The sequence below is a fragment of the Pipra filicauda genome, unplaced genomic scaffold (genome assembly GCF_003945595.2).
Source record: "Pipra filicauda isolate LSUMZ 115617 unplaced genomic scaffold, ASM394559v2 scaffold27_size4233163_pilon, whole genome shotgun sequence".
NCBI classification, from domain to species: domain Eukaryota; kingdom Metazoa; phylum Chordata; class Aves; order Passeriformes; family Pipridae; genus Pipra; species Pipra filicauda.
In genome coordinates this window covers 2,031,028-2,046,255 of record NW_024104398.1, presented here as the reverse complement: position 1 = coordinate 2,046,255, position 15,228 = coordinate 2,031,028, and the positions used below count along the sequence as shown (strand labels likewise).

At 41.9% G+C, this 15,228-nt stretch overlaps 1 protein-coding gene across 3 annotated transcripts; it reads left to right on the top strand.

The window, feature by feature from the left end:
• The first annotated feature begins 3,778 nt into the window (after window positions 1-3,778).
• LOC113986588 (alpha-1-antitrypsin-like) lies at window positions 3,779-10,159 on the top strand. Of its 3 annotated transcripts, none has more exons than XM_027718384.2 (6): window positions 3,783-3,879; window positions 4,471-4,542; window positions 6,197-6,844; window positions 7,461-7,731; window positions 8,290-8,437; window positions 9,827-10,159. In XM_027718384.2, the coding sequence occupies exons 3-6, from the start codon at window positions 6,214-6,216 to the stop codon at window positions 10,034-10,036; spliced, it is 1,260 nt and encodes a 419-aa protein (XP_027574185.2). In that variant the 5' UTR covers window positions 3,783-3,879; window positions 4,471-4,542; window positions 6,197-6,213; the 3' UTR covers window positions 10,037-10,159. The 3 variants fall into 3 exon arrangements, with proteins under 3 accessions (XP_027574190.2, XP_027574185.2, XP_027574186.2); XM_027718385.2 differs by having other exon boundaries at window positions 3,786-3,879; window positions 4,334-4,542; XM_027718389.2 differs by lacking the exon at window positions 4,471-4,542 and having other exon boundaries at window positions 3,779-3,879.
• Window positions 10,160-15,228: the final 5,069 nt, after the last annotated feature.

The window sequence follows — 15,228 nt, the reverse complement described above, 5'->3', positions numbered from 1 at the left end:
CTATAACCTGATAAAGCTATAGAGGTTCTCAAGGGGCCAGATGGATGAATTTAGGAGTTGTTTCTGGAATGGTACCCAGATATGAAATCTACTTACAATTAGATCAAGAAACCTTGAATTGATTCTGCTTTTTCTTTATACATAATTGCATGCAATGCTCCTTTGCTGCGTGTGAGCCCATTGTCCCTGACTGTCAACAGTCCAGTGGCCACAAGCACTGTAAGAAAACTAAGCACCACAGGAGCAGCAAACACACAATGGAGATTCTTTTGGGTCCTGCAAATGTAAAGTCCTCAGGAACACACACTGACAGCCCAAGAAACCGGCAAGAGTGTTTTCTTCTCCCTGGTCAGAATCTCTGCTGCCTTTGCTCTGCTGGCCCTGGTCTCCAAAGCCACCAGCCAGGCTCAGGTGCTGGACGGGCTGGGTTTTAACCTCACTGACACTCAGGAGGGCACACCACTTTTCATTTTCTGTCATTTATTTTAATTCTAGGAGTTACATGTGCCATGTCTAAGTTCTTGTACTGTTGTACTTAATTAAGGGGTTTGGTCTGCAGTCTTAACTACTTGAGTTTGATGGAAAAAGGAATTCAAGTTAAGATTCAATTTGAGAGCAAAATTCTGGCCTCGCAGTTTACCTACTATTACTTTTTTTTTCCCCTATTTTATTTGAGTGATTTTTATAAAACTTATAACAGCTATTTTGAAAAGCTTTGGTAGTGTTAAGTAGGTCTACAACACCAATATCTTCATCTGGGAAGACAGTATGGAAAATACATTAGTAGAATTTGAGATGAGCTGTCAGTGACAGATTAACCATCTTGAACACTAAAATGCTGTTTGATTGACTCCAATGCAATACACATCAGGTCTTAAATGCTTATATACTCTTGGGAATCCTTTTTCTTTCAATGCTAGGAGATTAGGTACAGAAAAAGCAGAAAACATAAAATATTGTTTTCTGAACACTGATGAAAGTATCATCTGAGGTAAAATGTCTGTTATGAGAAATGGAATCACACCCTGATAATAACTTATTTCCTTCTGAGACATAACACAGAAGAAATAAAATAGATTATTTATAAAACTTACATCTAGCAGACTATGAGTTTATATGAAAATTTGGTTCAAGGACTCCTATTGCATTGGTGGAAGAAGCTGAAAACAAAATAGAAAAGGTCTAGCTACTATTCCCAGTTCTGTCACATACTTTTGCTTACTCTTCAGCATTTTTTCTTTCTGTCAGTCATGCTGCTTTTTGAAGTGGGAGCCTGAAGTACTTTCATTTTTTGGGGAGGAAAGGATGAATATTTGTAAGACGTGGAGAGCACATGTGGGATGCCTTTTACAGAAAAAGATAAGTATACAGAGAGGACTTGATTTTATTCTAGTTACAGCGATTTTGCGATTATACCAAACTCCTGATTTTACTGGATTTATGTGTATCAATAAGTTTATTTAGATGAACTTTTCACAGATATATGTTGAATGATAGATCTTTATAGGATGAGGATTTATCCTGCAAAGTACACATTCATCTTGCTCAATCCTTATCTTGCTGATATTTTCTTTTTGCAATCATAAATCCTTTGCCCTGGAATACCCAGAAATATAACTTGCAAAGCTAGCACAATAATCTGATGACCAAACAGCAACAGAAATAAGTTAATGATATAGGATGAAACTGCTCCTGCAAGGAGGAACCAAGACGTTGCATAACTGAGCAGACAGTAGGGACAGAGATAATTAAATTATTCCTTAATTCCTTTCATATAGACCATTATTAGGGAAATGGGAAAAGCATGTTTGTCAGTCCTTTCTATGAGTCCCCTGGTTCCTGGAGCAAGAGTCCTCCTGTCCCAGCCACTGCATATCTCAAAGCATCCAGGAGCTCCATACTCTCTTCTGTGTAATTCCCCTTGATGGATCTCCTTTCTGCAAAACTGCACAAAATTTCCAGCTTAGCCTTGCATTTCCCAGTGACACCTGTCCTGGGGACACAGACATTTTCACCTACAGGAATGTGCAGTGAATCAACAAACTGTTTTCCCTTCCCTGGGTTCTCACAGACCTGCCACCTGGCAGAGATGCAGGTGATACCTACATGTGGTGATTCACCCTCATTTTCCATTGCATTCAACAGGAGACACGTTTTCCAAGAGCCTCTGTTTCTGGCACCTATGACCTAAGGGAGATTTTCAAAGGACTAGGTGTGACTGATGCATTCATTATCCATGCTGATCTGTCTGGAATTGCTGGGAAACTGATTCTTCGCAAATGATCATTTGTGGGTCTGCTGTAACTGCTGACCTTGCCTAGGAAAAGACGGGTCAGATCAGAAAAGCTGGTGCCTGGGAATGGTGAGCAGAGACAGATGCAACTTTCCACCCTTTCTCTGACATGCTGAGTGCTGCTGCATGTCCTGGGAGAAAGTAGAGGAATCACTGCAGCAGCTTTGCCATTCCCAGAAATTCGTCTCTGGAAATAGTAGCATCCTTCAGATGATTAGCCAAGCATTAGGACTGGGCTGAAAGATTAATGCTATCTATGTAGGTGTCATGGTTTGAGATAGCCCAAAAATCTAGTTCCCTAGCTCCATTCCCCCTCCCATATCTCAACGTAATGTGAGATGGGTTTTTCCAGACAAAACACACCAGACTCAAAGTGGGGGAAAGGGAATATATTACAATGACTGTACAAATAAATACCATATCACATTATACACACGATCACAACTATCTCTACCAAACCTTGGTCCAAATGACTACAGTAGGCAGGCCTAGACTTGAGGAAAATAGCTTCTCATTGCTAGAGTTAAGCAACAGCATACTTGCTGCTCCTGAGACTTGGTCCTTTTACATAATACTAAAATAAACTTGTTGGGTACTTGCACGTCATGAAAAAACCCCTCTCTGCAGAAATACATTCTGACCAACCCTACCTCTGTCTTGTAAGAGAGAGTAGTTACATAGCAATAACTATGGTGGATTGATTCCTATGTGTAGATAAGTTGTAAGTTTACCTGGGGCAAAATCATGTACATTCGATGGAAATAATTAGTCATTGCTAATTAGGATGGGTGACATGCATCTCACCCTTAAATAACCTTCTAAATAGCTAAATTGTGCCTGTTTCAGCTTCCTCTGAAAGGGAACCCAGCGTAAGGTAGTATACAGTATGTATGTAATGACATATATTGTATGTATATAATTCACGCTTATCCTTTGCGTATATAACACGGGGGGGAAATGTTCTCCTCAGCTAAAATTTTGCTATGGGAAAGCTTGCCCATTTCATTCTTCCATTTGTTTTCTTATTTTAGCTATTTGTCAAGCTATACTATACTTTACTTTTTGCTCTAGTAGTTTTTAAAATACCCATCAAAGGTGTTTCAAAAACCTAACCAGTGTTCTGACTATCTGACAGGTGTTGACCGAGGGACCGGCTCCCCACTCACAGCCTCTCAGAGACGGAGCCGGATGGCGCTAGCCACTGTGCCGGGTGGAAAACCCACGATATTCACACACTGAGGATCCGATGATGAAAAGCCTTTATTCAAACAGACAGAGGATTTTTAAGGCTTCTGGGGGAAGGCTCAGGAAGTGGGATGTGATTGGGTAAAGGCTCAGGGGAAGGAGGGGGCTTAGGTACTCAGCTAGCCAATGGGAGAAAGGGGAGGATCAAAACCCAATAGGAACCCAGGGATTGGGGAGAGACGGGTGAGACGACCAATGGGATTAGGACAGAGGCGGGGCTGGCTCAGTGGGCAAGACAACATGGCGCTGTCCAGGGAAGCCGCGTGGGTGCTGCATGGGGGGGAATAACAAAACTTGAAATGAAACCATACAATAACAATCACAAGTCCTAAGCTTAAACTGTAAGTGTCTCTAATTTGTCTAATTCCGGAGGGTTGCCGTCGTGGTGATCCTGTTCCCAAAGGTGTTCTTTCCACATTTTGTAGTTAGGGCTTTCTCCCACAACTATCCTTTTTCTAATAAGTTAATGAGTCCATCAAATAATACCAGTTAGGGTATACCTACAGTGTGCATTACAGAGCAGGATGGAGATACTGAGCTGTTCCTGAACAAACTTGCTGCTGCCTTGGGTACTCAGTTAGATGGGATTGTTTCATCCTGTGCAGAGAGTTCACTTACAAAGTGCAGGCACAGTGTCCATTGCTTTGGCCCTTTCTTAGCTTTCCAGTTCTTTTCATGTTCTGTTCTCTAAAACTCATTTACCATGGTTATGCCAGACCACCTTGCAAAGCTCTTTTGCCAACAGTTCTGTCCAAGCCCAAGAGTAGCAAAGTCCATGGTCTTCTCTCCCTTTAGAGCCCTAGGTGCTGGCATCATTCTGCCTGTGTGATGGGAAACAAAGGACTTACAGTAATTGATATTCAGAAAAAAAATAGCTTGCTCAACCTTTGCTTTGCAAATAAATCTTATTTGCCCTGTTTAATATTTACCAGTGGACATTAACTTAATATTAGAAGGCAGATCAAGAATAGGAAAGAAGCACTGTGAAAGGTCGGTCCAGCACAGTAAGTACCATATTGTACTTTCTTAGAAGTCTTTTAATTTATGTTGTGTGTGATCCCTGCTATTTAATGCACAGTATTTAATTCTGAGATTAATTTATTTTGTACAGTAATTGGAAATTATTTTAGGGTCTGAAAGCATGTTCAGGATGTTTGAAGCAGGATTCATTCAGTGATCTATCTCATAGCTATAGTGACAGGATGGTTGGGACATGAAGTCCAAAATGAATACTCAACAGTCAATACCAAGATGCCTAATGAGTAAATTTAGTTGTAATCCCAATGTCCTGACTACTCTAGGCTGATGCAGGAATAAAGATAGTTGCATTATTCTCTCTAGTGTGCTTAAAGACCAGATGACTTGCAGTTAAGAGGCCAGAAAGATAAATCAAATCTCTCTCAAAAGCAGATTGGGGGAATTATGAAAAAAATGCTTACCAGACCAAAATGAATTACCAGTATTTAGAATGCTTTTTTTCCCAAGTCGATGTTCTTATCCAGAATTTTACACATGCTGAGCACAACTCCCATACTCAGCCCCTCCATATCTTGTATCTCCAGTGTTTCATAACGGGCAGCCAGAAAAGGGGGAACCTAGAATTAACAACTCCCCATGAAAAGTTTGATGCAAGACCTAAACCTGGCATTAGACACACAGCCTGAGGCAGATTTGGGGGCAGAAGCCCATGCTCCAGGATGAGTATATAGCTGCTCTAAACAATATTCAGACCATCTCGATTTTCCTGCAGGCCACTGCCCACTTCATGGATTTGAGTTTCTGTCATTCGAGATAATTTAGGTGAGGAACTCTATGGAGAACATTATTCTCCAGTATATTTCATGGTTCTTTCCCTGAAAAGGGCAGAAGAAAGACTGTGAGGTTGTGTAGAATTTGCTTAAGTCAGTTAAAGGAAGAGAAAATGTCATCAAATTACACATACACAACAAGGCATTTTCCACTGTAGCTTTTCCTAAGCTCTTGAGTCTCCGGCTTCACAGCCTTATGGGTAATTTATGTGCAACAGAGAGAGCCGATAAACTTCCTCAATTTGTCCTCAATTTGCTGAAACACTGAAGGTAATATCTTGAAATAACAATATAGGTCTTGAGTCAGAGCTGCTATGAAAGAGACAGAAAGACATGAAGAGTTTAAGGGATGAGCATTGAGGTGGATTTTATTCACAGCTATAACTGACTGTATCTCTGCAGTTTTTGAAAACTAATGTCGTAACAAGACCATGGGTAGTAGAGAAACATATCAGCAAAAGTTGGTCCCTCTGCCAAAGTGCTTACCACATACATGGGTGCCCACAGATTAACTCAGTCATGCACCCCAAGGCACTTAGGGAGTGCACTAAGGCCATGCTGGTCAGAGGCAAGAACTACTTCACACATAATACCTCACAAAAGCCTACACAACACTGATTCTTTCCTGGCAATGCCACATTACTATCATTCTTCCTTTGCTCATTGGTCACAAACTAAGAGAAATTACTAGACATAGACCATCCAGGAGGCCAAGTAGAAGAGTATTTCTAAATAGAAAAGTAATTTTAACAACTGGCATCCGAAACTCAGTATCTAGAACACAAAAACATTTTATGTAGGAAAGAAAAAATTCTCTAGATCTAAAAGTTGTTCTGTTCTTTCTTAACAGAACTCTTCAGAAGGACAATGAAGTCTGCATTGTATTTGTGTTTGTTACTTCTTGGACTTCAAGTCCAGGGTCAGCAGCAGGAACAACAAATACCTCATTCCCCAGAAGACCATTCCCAGGCTGAAGATGAAAACCTCCCTCATGTCAAGATAGCCCCCAGCAACGCTGACTTTGCATTTAGGTTTTACAAGCAGGTCAGAGAGGAGGCAGGCAACAAGAACATTTTCTTCTCTCCTTTGAGCATCTCCACTGCCTTTGCAATGCTGTCCCTGGGGGCCAGATCAAACACACTCAGAGAGCTGCACAAAGGCCTTTTCTTCAACCAGACAGAGATGGAGAAGCAGGAGATACATGAAGGATTTCAGTGTGTCCTCCAGCTGCTGAGTGACCCTCATCGAGAAGTCCAGTTGAACATGGGCAATGCCCTGTTCATAGATGATCGACTGAAACTTCTTCAAAAATTTTTGGATGATGTCATACATTTTTATTATTCTGAAGCTATTTCTAGTAACTTTCAAAATCCTCCAGAGGCTATAAAGGAAATCAATGAGTACGTGGAAAGAAAAACACATGGCAAAATTGTTGATTTAGTTGAGAGTCTTGATCCGAACACCATGATGGTTCTTGTTAACTACATTTTCTTTAAAGGTGAGTGACAAACACGAGTAGCAGTTATACATATAAGCTCTGGAAGTTCTAAGAAAAGTAATTTTTTTCAGATTGTGAACCTATCCTATCATTTAATTTAAAACACATCTTCCTATTTTTAAATTATATAGCTAAATATTTGAAAGCCAGGTATGATAAATCATTTTCTATATGAGGAAAAAAAAAAGAAAAAATAAAAGAACTGATTAATATCATATCAATTTTAAGCCAGGTTCAGAGCTGAAAATATTCAGAAAGTATGAGATTGGGAACTTATGATCATGTGTTGAAAACCACAGGTTTCTGTGCCTTTCTGGCTGTGCAAAACATGGTCAAACGCGGATAACACTTGCATGGTTGGAGTCCATGAAAAATTTACCATTGCTTTAACAGGCAGAGGCTCATCTCTTTTCTATGGCAACCCTCAACCTATATTTTCTTGTGTGATTTTTATTGAAACCATTGAAAGGAGGTAGTTTCTTTCCAAAGCATCCTTAAACTGAGATAGGCTTGTTGCTGCCTCTACTGTTCAATTACAACATTTTAAGCATCAACTAATGCTACATGCCTCTATTAGTCTCTTTTTTGAATTCTGTACTCATTCTTTTGTCAAAAGGTTCCTGGGAAAAACCCTTCAACAATTTGAAAACAAGAGATGATGACTTCTTCTTGGATGCCAGGAATTCTGTTAAAGTCAAAATGATGCATCAAAACAAAGCCTTTAATATTCACAGGGATGAAAATTTGTCTTGCTGGGTAGTAGAAATCCCCTACACAGGAAATGTTACTTCATTGTTTGTTCTGCCTGATGAAGGGAAAATGAAACACGTGGAAGATGCTCTGCTGAAAGAAACAGTGTCCAAGTGGATGGAATCACTTAAAATAAGGTAATATTTTAATTGTGGTTTTGCTTAAATATTGAACAGGCCAAAACTACTCATCTGGGAAAGGTAAAGCTTAGGATGTCAAAATGAATTGCTAAGCACAGCTTTGAGGAACAAGCATTGCTTAGTTTCTTTAACTCAGACAAGGAATCAAGTGATTTCCTAACTAAAGGCAACCCTCTCCTTAGCCCCCTTAGTCACAGCAGTGAGAGTGCTACCAGCTGTGAGGATCCTGCACATGGGTACATTGCCCTCAGGAACTTGCCTTCAGTAGGAAGAATCTAGTTCAAAAGAAAATACAATTTATTTTTCTCCAGTCTGGATGATAGTTTCCAGCCAGTCGCTTTCCTAGACTATCACTCTGTCCCTGCACCACTGATCAGGCTGTGGTTGGTGGTATAGGTACCTCAGTTTCTGCTTCTCTAACATGGGATTTATCTCTGTCTTAGGAAGCCAAACCTTAGCTCCACAGCTATTTGGGATGGGTGTATACCTGCCATAGCTACTGCATCAAGGAATCTTGCAATAACAAACTCACATTTTTCTTTTATTTTTGAAAAGAGAAATCTACCTGGACCTTCCAAAATTCTCTGTCTCTGGCTCCTATGATGTTAAGAGCTTGTTTGAGAAAATGGGTGTGACAGAGGTGTTCAGTAACCAGGCTGACCTCTCCGGAGTGGCAGAAGAAACCCTTCTGAAGGTTTCCAAAGTAAGTATGCAAAGAGAGATGGTATTATGTATATAGCTTTTGTTATCTGAGCACTTCAGAATGTATATGGACAACAGACTTGTGGCACCAGGATAGCCCCATTTCACAAACAAGAAATGAATATACAGATGAACAAAATTATTTCTCCAGTGTCCTGTGGGATATGTGCTTTGTGTCCTGAAGGAAGTGATCCTTCCCCTCTATTCTGCACTTGTGAAACTACCTCTGGAGTACTAAACATCCAGTTTGGGGCTCCCCAACACAAGGGACATGTGGACACATGGGAGCAGAGTGAGTCCATTGGAGGGTGAGTAGGATGGCTATGTGGCTGGAGCACTGGATGTATGAGGAGAGGCTGGGAGACCTAGAGTTGTTCAGTCAGAAGAAGGGATGGTGAAGAGGGAGTTCTTAGCACTGGCTACAGATGCCTATTAGGAGGATGCAGAGAAGGTGGACACACAATCTTGCAGATGCACAGTGATATGACAAGGGGCAACACACACAAGATAGAAGATAGGACATTCTGATCAGATATGTAAAAAAATTCACCACGAGGGTGATCAAAAACTAGTATGGGTTACTTAGAGAGTCTGTGAAATTTCCATTCTTGGAAATATTCAAACCCTGACTGGATTAGACCCCGTGTAACCTTATCTAGTGTGAGAGGTGACACAGTGTGGCATTGGTTGCATTCGATGGCCTCTACAGGTCCTTCCATTATATATTGTTTAATGACTTGGTAATTCCTCATAATGTATAATGTCTTATAACATATGGACATCTAGATTATGGATACAGGACAGGTAAATAGAGGGAGGGTAGCAGGGACTCATGAGAGGAAATTTTAGATGTGCTGTGGACAATGAAGGAAGAAAGCAGAGGGCTAACCAAAGACAATGAAATAAGATCATGTGAATTCCTAAATATGAATTTGCTATACTTCCCATAGAAAGCCCTGTAAAGTCTTATCTGTGGGCTGTGTTACAGAAAGAAAAACTATAAAGCTTGTCACTATTGTGCCTTTGCAGAAAGAATTTTTTTTGCATACACAGAAATTGATGCAAAATGAAAACTTACTTCTATGTTCAATACTAAGGACAAAATCTTACTCTGAGAAACAACAGAACAGTAAATGTCCTCTATGTTGTTCAGTCTTTGCTAGCAGCCAAGTTTGACTCCAACAGTGTTGAAGAGAATTCTCCCTAAACTCAGAGCAGACTTTGCTTGTCTTGGAAGGGCTGGACGTTAGTATTTTTTCACACAAGTTCTACATTTATTTCTGTGATTTCTTTTAAAGATTACCTTCTCACAGTGTTAAGGCAAGCAATTTTTTCCCCAGCTGGTTCCCTCTCTTCTCTGCCTACATTATAATCTTTGCTTTCCTTCCAGGCAATTCACAAGGCCACGGTCGATGTTAGAGAGAATGGCACAGAGGCTTCTGCAGCGACCATGCTAGAAATAACACCGTTTTCTGGATGGTTTCATCCTCCGCTTCACATCACCTTCAACAGGCCCTTCCTGATGATGATTATTGACAAAACCACCCACAGCATACTCTTCCTGGGGAAAATTGTGAACCCAACTGCTAGGGAAGACTAGGCCAGAGCACTTGTACTCGCAAGTGCAGAGAGGAAAGCTTGTGTGCATCCCAGGAATTTCTTTGTAAGATGGGACTAGAATTGATCTGATCCTGAATTAATAAATAAATAAATATTATGTCAAGTTTTTCTTTACTTAGAAATAGAGAGTTGGGTACAAACATGAATAGGCCATGTGTACAAAATGACTCAGGCCAAAGAGGCAGCCGTGGGATCTGCAACAGACATTTTCCATGCACTTATCACTGCTGTCAGGGTTTTTTGTATGCAAATACAGCTTCCTATTGCTGGCTGAGAAACTCCCAATGCTTCCCATTCCCCGTCCTCAGCTCACAAACCCCAAATCTATCCCTTTCAGCTGAAAAACCATCTTTTCCTTCCTTTTCATTCCACTGTGAATCCCAGCAGAAGTCTCCTTCACCTTCCAGGGCTCAATGGCTAAGAAGGGAAACAGAGACACAGACCTATTAAACTTTTCCTCTCCTAGATGATGGATGCTCCTTGGTAAAGAATAAACCTCTTTCTTCCAGCTTGGTAACTGCCCCCTACCATCTCCAACCCTCGCTCTGTTCCACATTCCTCAATAGTTGCTCCAGAATAAGGGGCCAAACTTTTCTGGCAGGGCAAGAATTTAGCTTTTGTGTCTATGAAAGTTGAATATAATTATTCAAATTATCATGCTTAATAGTCTTGTGCATGCAGAGTAAAGCATGGGATCCTTAGGAGAACAGGATTTGGCAAAACCCAAACAGAGGGTTTTGTTTGGGGGTCATGTCTCCATTGTCCACCTGCCAGCTGATCCTGTTCACCTCCACTCGCTTCAGCAAGCTCAGGTTGATCAGTGCTTCCAAGAGGTTTCTTGCCATTAAGCTGATGTTGAGGGTACAGAAGGGTGACTTGGACACCTTCCTGAGTGCTGAGTAGGCAGAAGCCAGTGTTACCAGCAGCACCATGTGATGGAGCGCTGTGTTGCAGTATCAAATTTAATTAATTAATTAATTGGCAGTTAAAAATAGAGTAGGATAGTAATAAACAAAGATATGATTAAAAACACCTTCCCCCCAACCTGCTTCCTTCTTCCCAGGCTCAATTTCACTCCTAACTCCTTTACTTCCTCTGAATGGCACAGGAAAGGGGGCATGAGGGTATGGGAATTGCAGTCAGTTTACAAAGCTTCGTGTCTGCTGATCATTCCTCCTCCCAGGCTTCCCCTGCTCCAGCACGATGTCCCTTCCATATGCGACAGTCCATGAATGCCTCCAGCATGGGCCTTTCCTACAGGATACAATCACGAGCAGACTGGTCCCGCATGGACTCGTCTCCATGGGGCTGCAGTTCCTGCCAGGACCTCTCTCTGGAGCTGGCTCTCCATAAGCTGCAGCTTCCTTCTAGGATCCATCCACTTGCTCTCATGTGGGGACCTCCAGGGCAGCAAGCAGTGTGGGTTTCTGCTCCACCACAGTCCTCCATGGGCTGCAGGGGGACATCCTGTCTCACCAGGGTCTTCTCCAGGGGCTGCAGGGGAATCTGTGCTCCAGCACCTGGAGCACCTCCTTTGCTTCCTTCTGCATTGACCTGACTGTCTGTGGGGCTGCTTCTCTCACTTGTTTTTTTGAGTTCTCCCTCTCAGAGCTGCCGCACAATGTTTTTTCCCCTTTTCTCAAATATGCTTCCCAGAGGTGCCACCATCTTGGCTAAGGGGCTCAGGTGTATTCTGTGGTGGGTCTGTTAGAGCCATCTGGAACTGGCCCTTTCCAGCACAGGACAGCCCTGACCTCTTCTCACAGAAGCCACCCTGCAGCCCCCTCTGGCAGCACCTCTGCACAGACACCCGGTACGCAGAAACTCAATCCTCATATGAGGTTCACTATGGATAATGCGATTTAATGGATGGGTAGAACACTTTGATGGTGCTAATGGACTGCCAGGAGCTCTGGTTAGGCTCCCTTCACAGCATCCTCTCAGCATCAAGAGCTGGAGGGCACTCCTCAAACACAGCCTGAGCTGAGCACCTCTCCCTCCCCTGCCCCAACCCCACCTCTGAGGTTTCCAGCCTCAGCTCTGCTCTCCCCCCTAGGAAAAGCTGGAATCAAACAATCCCCTGAGCAGGCCTGGGACTACCTGACACTGCTGGAGGGCTGTGGCTTCTGCATAGACTGGGTCAGAGCTGCTAAATCCTTTTCCCATTGTGGTTTGGTTTGGGAGAGCCCTGACAGGTCATACAGCTGAGAGAAAACCATAGTGTGTGTATTTGCAGTGAAAGATAAGTGCCTTTCATGTGAGCAAGCACAGACCTTTTCCCAGTCCTACGGGCAGAAAAAACCCAACCTCTAGCCAACCTATTCACACAGACCCAAAGACTTGCTTAATGAAAAATATTTTCTCTATAATCAACCACTTTAAAGTTTGAAGACAGAAACCCAGCAATGCTCCATGGAAAATCTGAGTCACCTATACCTGTCTAGCTCATTTTGTCTCTCAGGAAAATAAAATCAATTGTTTCAACACTGCTTGAAGGGGCAAACGTCTGCTGTTGGAGCCAAGCCAAGGATTTCAGCGTTGCACAGCACGTTGTAGCACAAGCTACAAGTCTTTTCATCCACAGCTACTAATACAGCTTGCCCAGTCACTGCTCCCCTGCTTTGGGAGTGGTGAGGTTTAGGGGAGCAGTTAACTGTGTGTGCTACTTGGGACATGTTAGAGGGAAGGCAAGAATAAGAATAAATAGGAAACTGTTCATATTGCCTCATTGCTTACCCCCTGCTCTGCCCAATTCTGGAAAATGAAACCCAGGAACAACTCCAGTTTTACTGCTTAGTAATAAGTATCTGAAATGGAAACCTTTGTAAAAATTCTTAATTATCTCTTTATCAGAACTGTGAGCTTTTCTTATGGAAAATAGTACAAGTTTGCTTGGTGCCTAAAAGCAGTTCTTTGAGGGTAGAAAAATTATTTCAGCTGAGAAGATGGGTCCCAGCTATGCTTTTGTAACTTCCCTGCAACTGCAAATAAGAACAACCACTCAAAAAAAAAGTTTTAAAAGGCAGACCAGTGATTTCTCAAATAAGCAGTTTAATTCAAAGACTTTATTGGAGATTTATACGGGTTTTGGAAAGGGGTTTAAAGAGTTGGAAGAGAACAAGACTGTTGAGCTGATTTGCTCAGTAATTTTAGCTCCATGATGGAGCTAGGGGGAGTATAGCAAGAACATGATGATTTAACAGAAAAAGTGAAAGGTTTACAGATGTTTGGAAAGTCTACCATAAAACCAAAGGCAACACAGTGGCCCAGTTGTAGATATCCTGAATCACCTCTGGCTGAAACTGAAATTCTACCAAGAGGAAAACAAATCACCCTGGGCCAAGATAACACCAGCAGACTGCTGAGCCGTCATGTTTTCTGAAGCAACATGGAAAGAAGAGGGGTGGGAGAGTAAAATCTCTCTGAAGAAGACAAGGAACCCTTGGCCACACTCCAACATCCCGATGCTCCTCACACTTAAGACATACTGACCCAAGGGAAAGAAAACTTGGAGCCAGCACGTAGAGTGGACTGCCCATCTGTTGTGCCCCTCTGTTATCAGGGGATAACTAGCCTTGCCTTGTCCTCCACCAGAATAGCACCTGCAGGTAACTAGCTAAAATCTCAAGGATAGGGATTTTGATCCTTGATGATTTCCTTTGTTAACTGAAACAGTAGCATCTACCCCTACTGTACTGGAATATCGGGCATACAGCGTCTGTAAGCACATTGACAATTAAAACTAGACTGCATTAACTTTGCAAGCTTTTACCTTCATTTTGCATAGATTTTGACAACCAGGTCTCTCTATGCCTTCATTAATCATCTGTCTCTGCTACTTTTCATGTCAAGGCCCTAGCTGAGAAGGCATTTCTGAAGTGCTCAGAGGCAGCAATGCTGTTGCTTAAGTCACAGGAAACCTGACCCAGCACTACCTACAGTCAGCCATAAGTGGGGATGGAGATTATCTGAGCAGTGCTTATGTTTTGTATTTCCAAACAGTCTGACCTGACATCCAGCAATTTTATGGTTTTTTAGAAGCAACAGGGAATGTTGTAAACAGCAAGCTGTCATATTTGAAAAGCAACATATTGCACTTGAAAGTTACTGTGAACTCTCTTGATTTATCTGAAATGCACCTATTGAAATAATAACCATAAATAGCCCCAAATCAGAAAGAGTCTGAAAAAAAACCACCATGATTTGCCCTTGGCTAACATAAAATCATGTGTTAAAAGTGTATTACAACAGCTTGTTAGCTTGGAGTCCTTTTCTGTTCTGGGTCTCTCAAGTCCCTCTCTTCTGCAGGGTTGCAGTACCTCCCAGTTTGCTAAGGTATCTCCTTCACAACTGCCTTGCAAGGAAGGAATTGCATCTGGGGATCTCAGGTCCATGTACATTAAAGGAATTTCATAAGACTGTGGAAAAGACCAATGCACTTGACTTCCTTGGTTGGAGAATCAGGTACTGCTACCCCACTTGGCATGTGTTATTTCCAGTAACACCTGGAGCTCCTTGGTGGTTGAGAATTCAAGCAAAGAATTTCTCGTGAGCCCTTGGGAAAACTTCTGGCTTAGCCAATATCTATTATATGCACAGTCAAGTGGATTTTCTTGCCAGCTATATTTCTTTGAAGATGTGCCAGTACAGGCAGTGCTGGGGCAGCTTGTGTCAAAGGGACACATCAGGTTTTTATTCTTTTAAAACTGTAACTCCTTCTAGCTCTGTTAATGTTTCCCATGAAACTTGTTAGTCCTCATTTGTGAATCTGTGAGCCTTTAGGCAAGTAAATCACATTTACATTAAAATTTTGCATGCCTACGTGCTGTGTGGAAGTCAGTGGGAGCTATAGATATGTATTGATTGTCTGTACTGCAGATAGCATTTAAATAATGCACTGAAAAAGGAAATAGAAATCCACAACTTCTGTCTGATATAGGAATACAGCCATTCTTTCCAAATCTCTGCAGGGTCTGTGACATTCAATCACGTACAGTGCATTTACATTGCCCTTTGTTCAACTCTCATTCAAGAACAAAGTGCCCAAAACTGAGCACTATCTATTCTCTCCTCTGAGAGACAGACTGCAATGCTGGACAGTCACCTTAAGAACTAAACAAATCTATAGCTGTACTTTTGTAAATGTGTTGTGAAAGTTCAGAAAGTAGTCAA

Excerpts from the sequence above, each read along its gene's own strand:
- LOC113986588 (XM_027718389.2), top strand. The coding sequence starts at position 6,214 with ATGAAGTCTGCATTGTATTTGTGTTTGTTACTTCTTGGACTTCAAGTC. Across the intron at positions 6,845-7,460 it reads TAACTACATTTTCTTTAAAG|GTTCCTGGGAAAAACCCTTC; the intron begins GTGAGTGACAAA and ends TTTTGTCAAAAG. Across the intron at positions 8,438-9,826 it reads CCCTTCTGAAGGTTTCCAAA|GCAATTCACAAGGCCACGGT; the intron begins GTAAGTATGCAA and ends CTTTCCTTCCAG.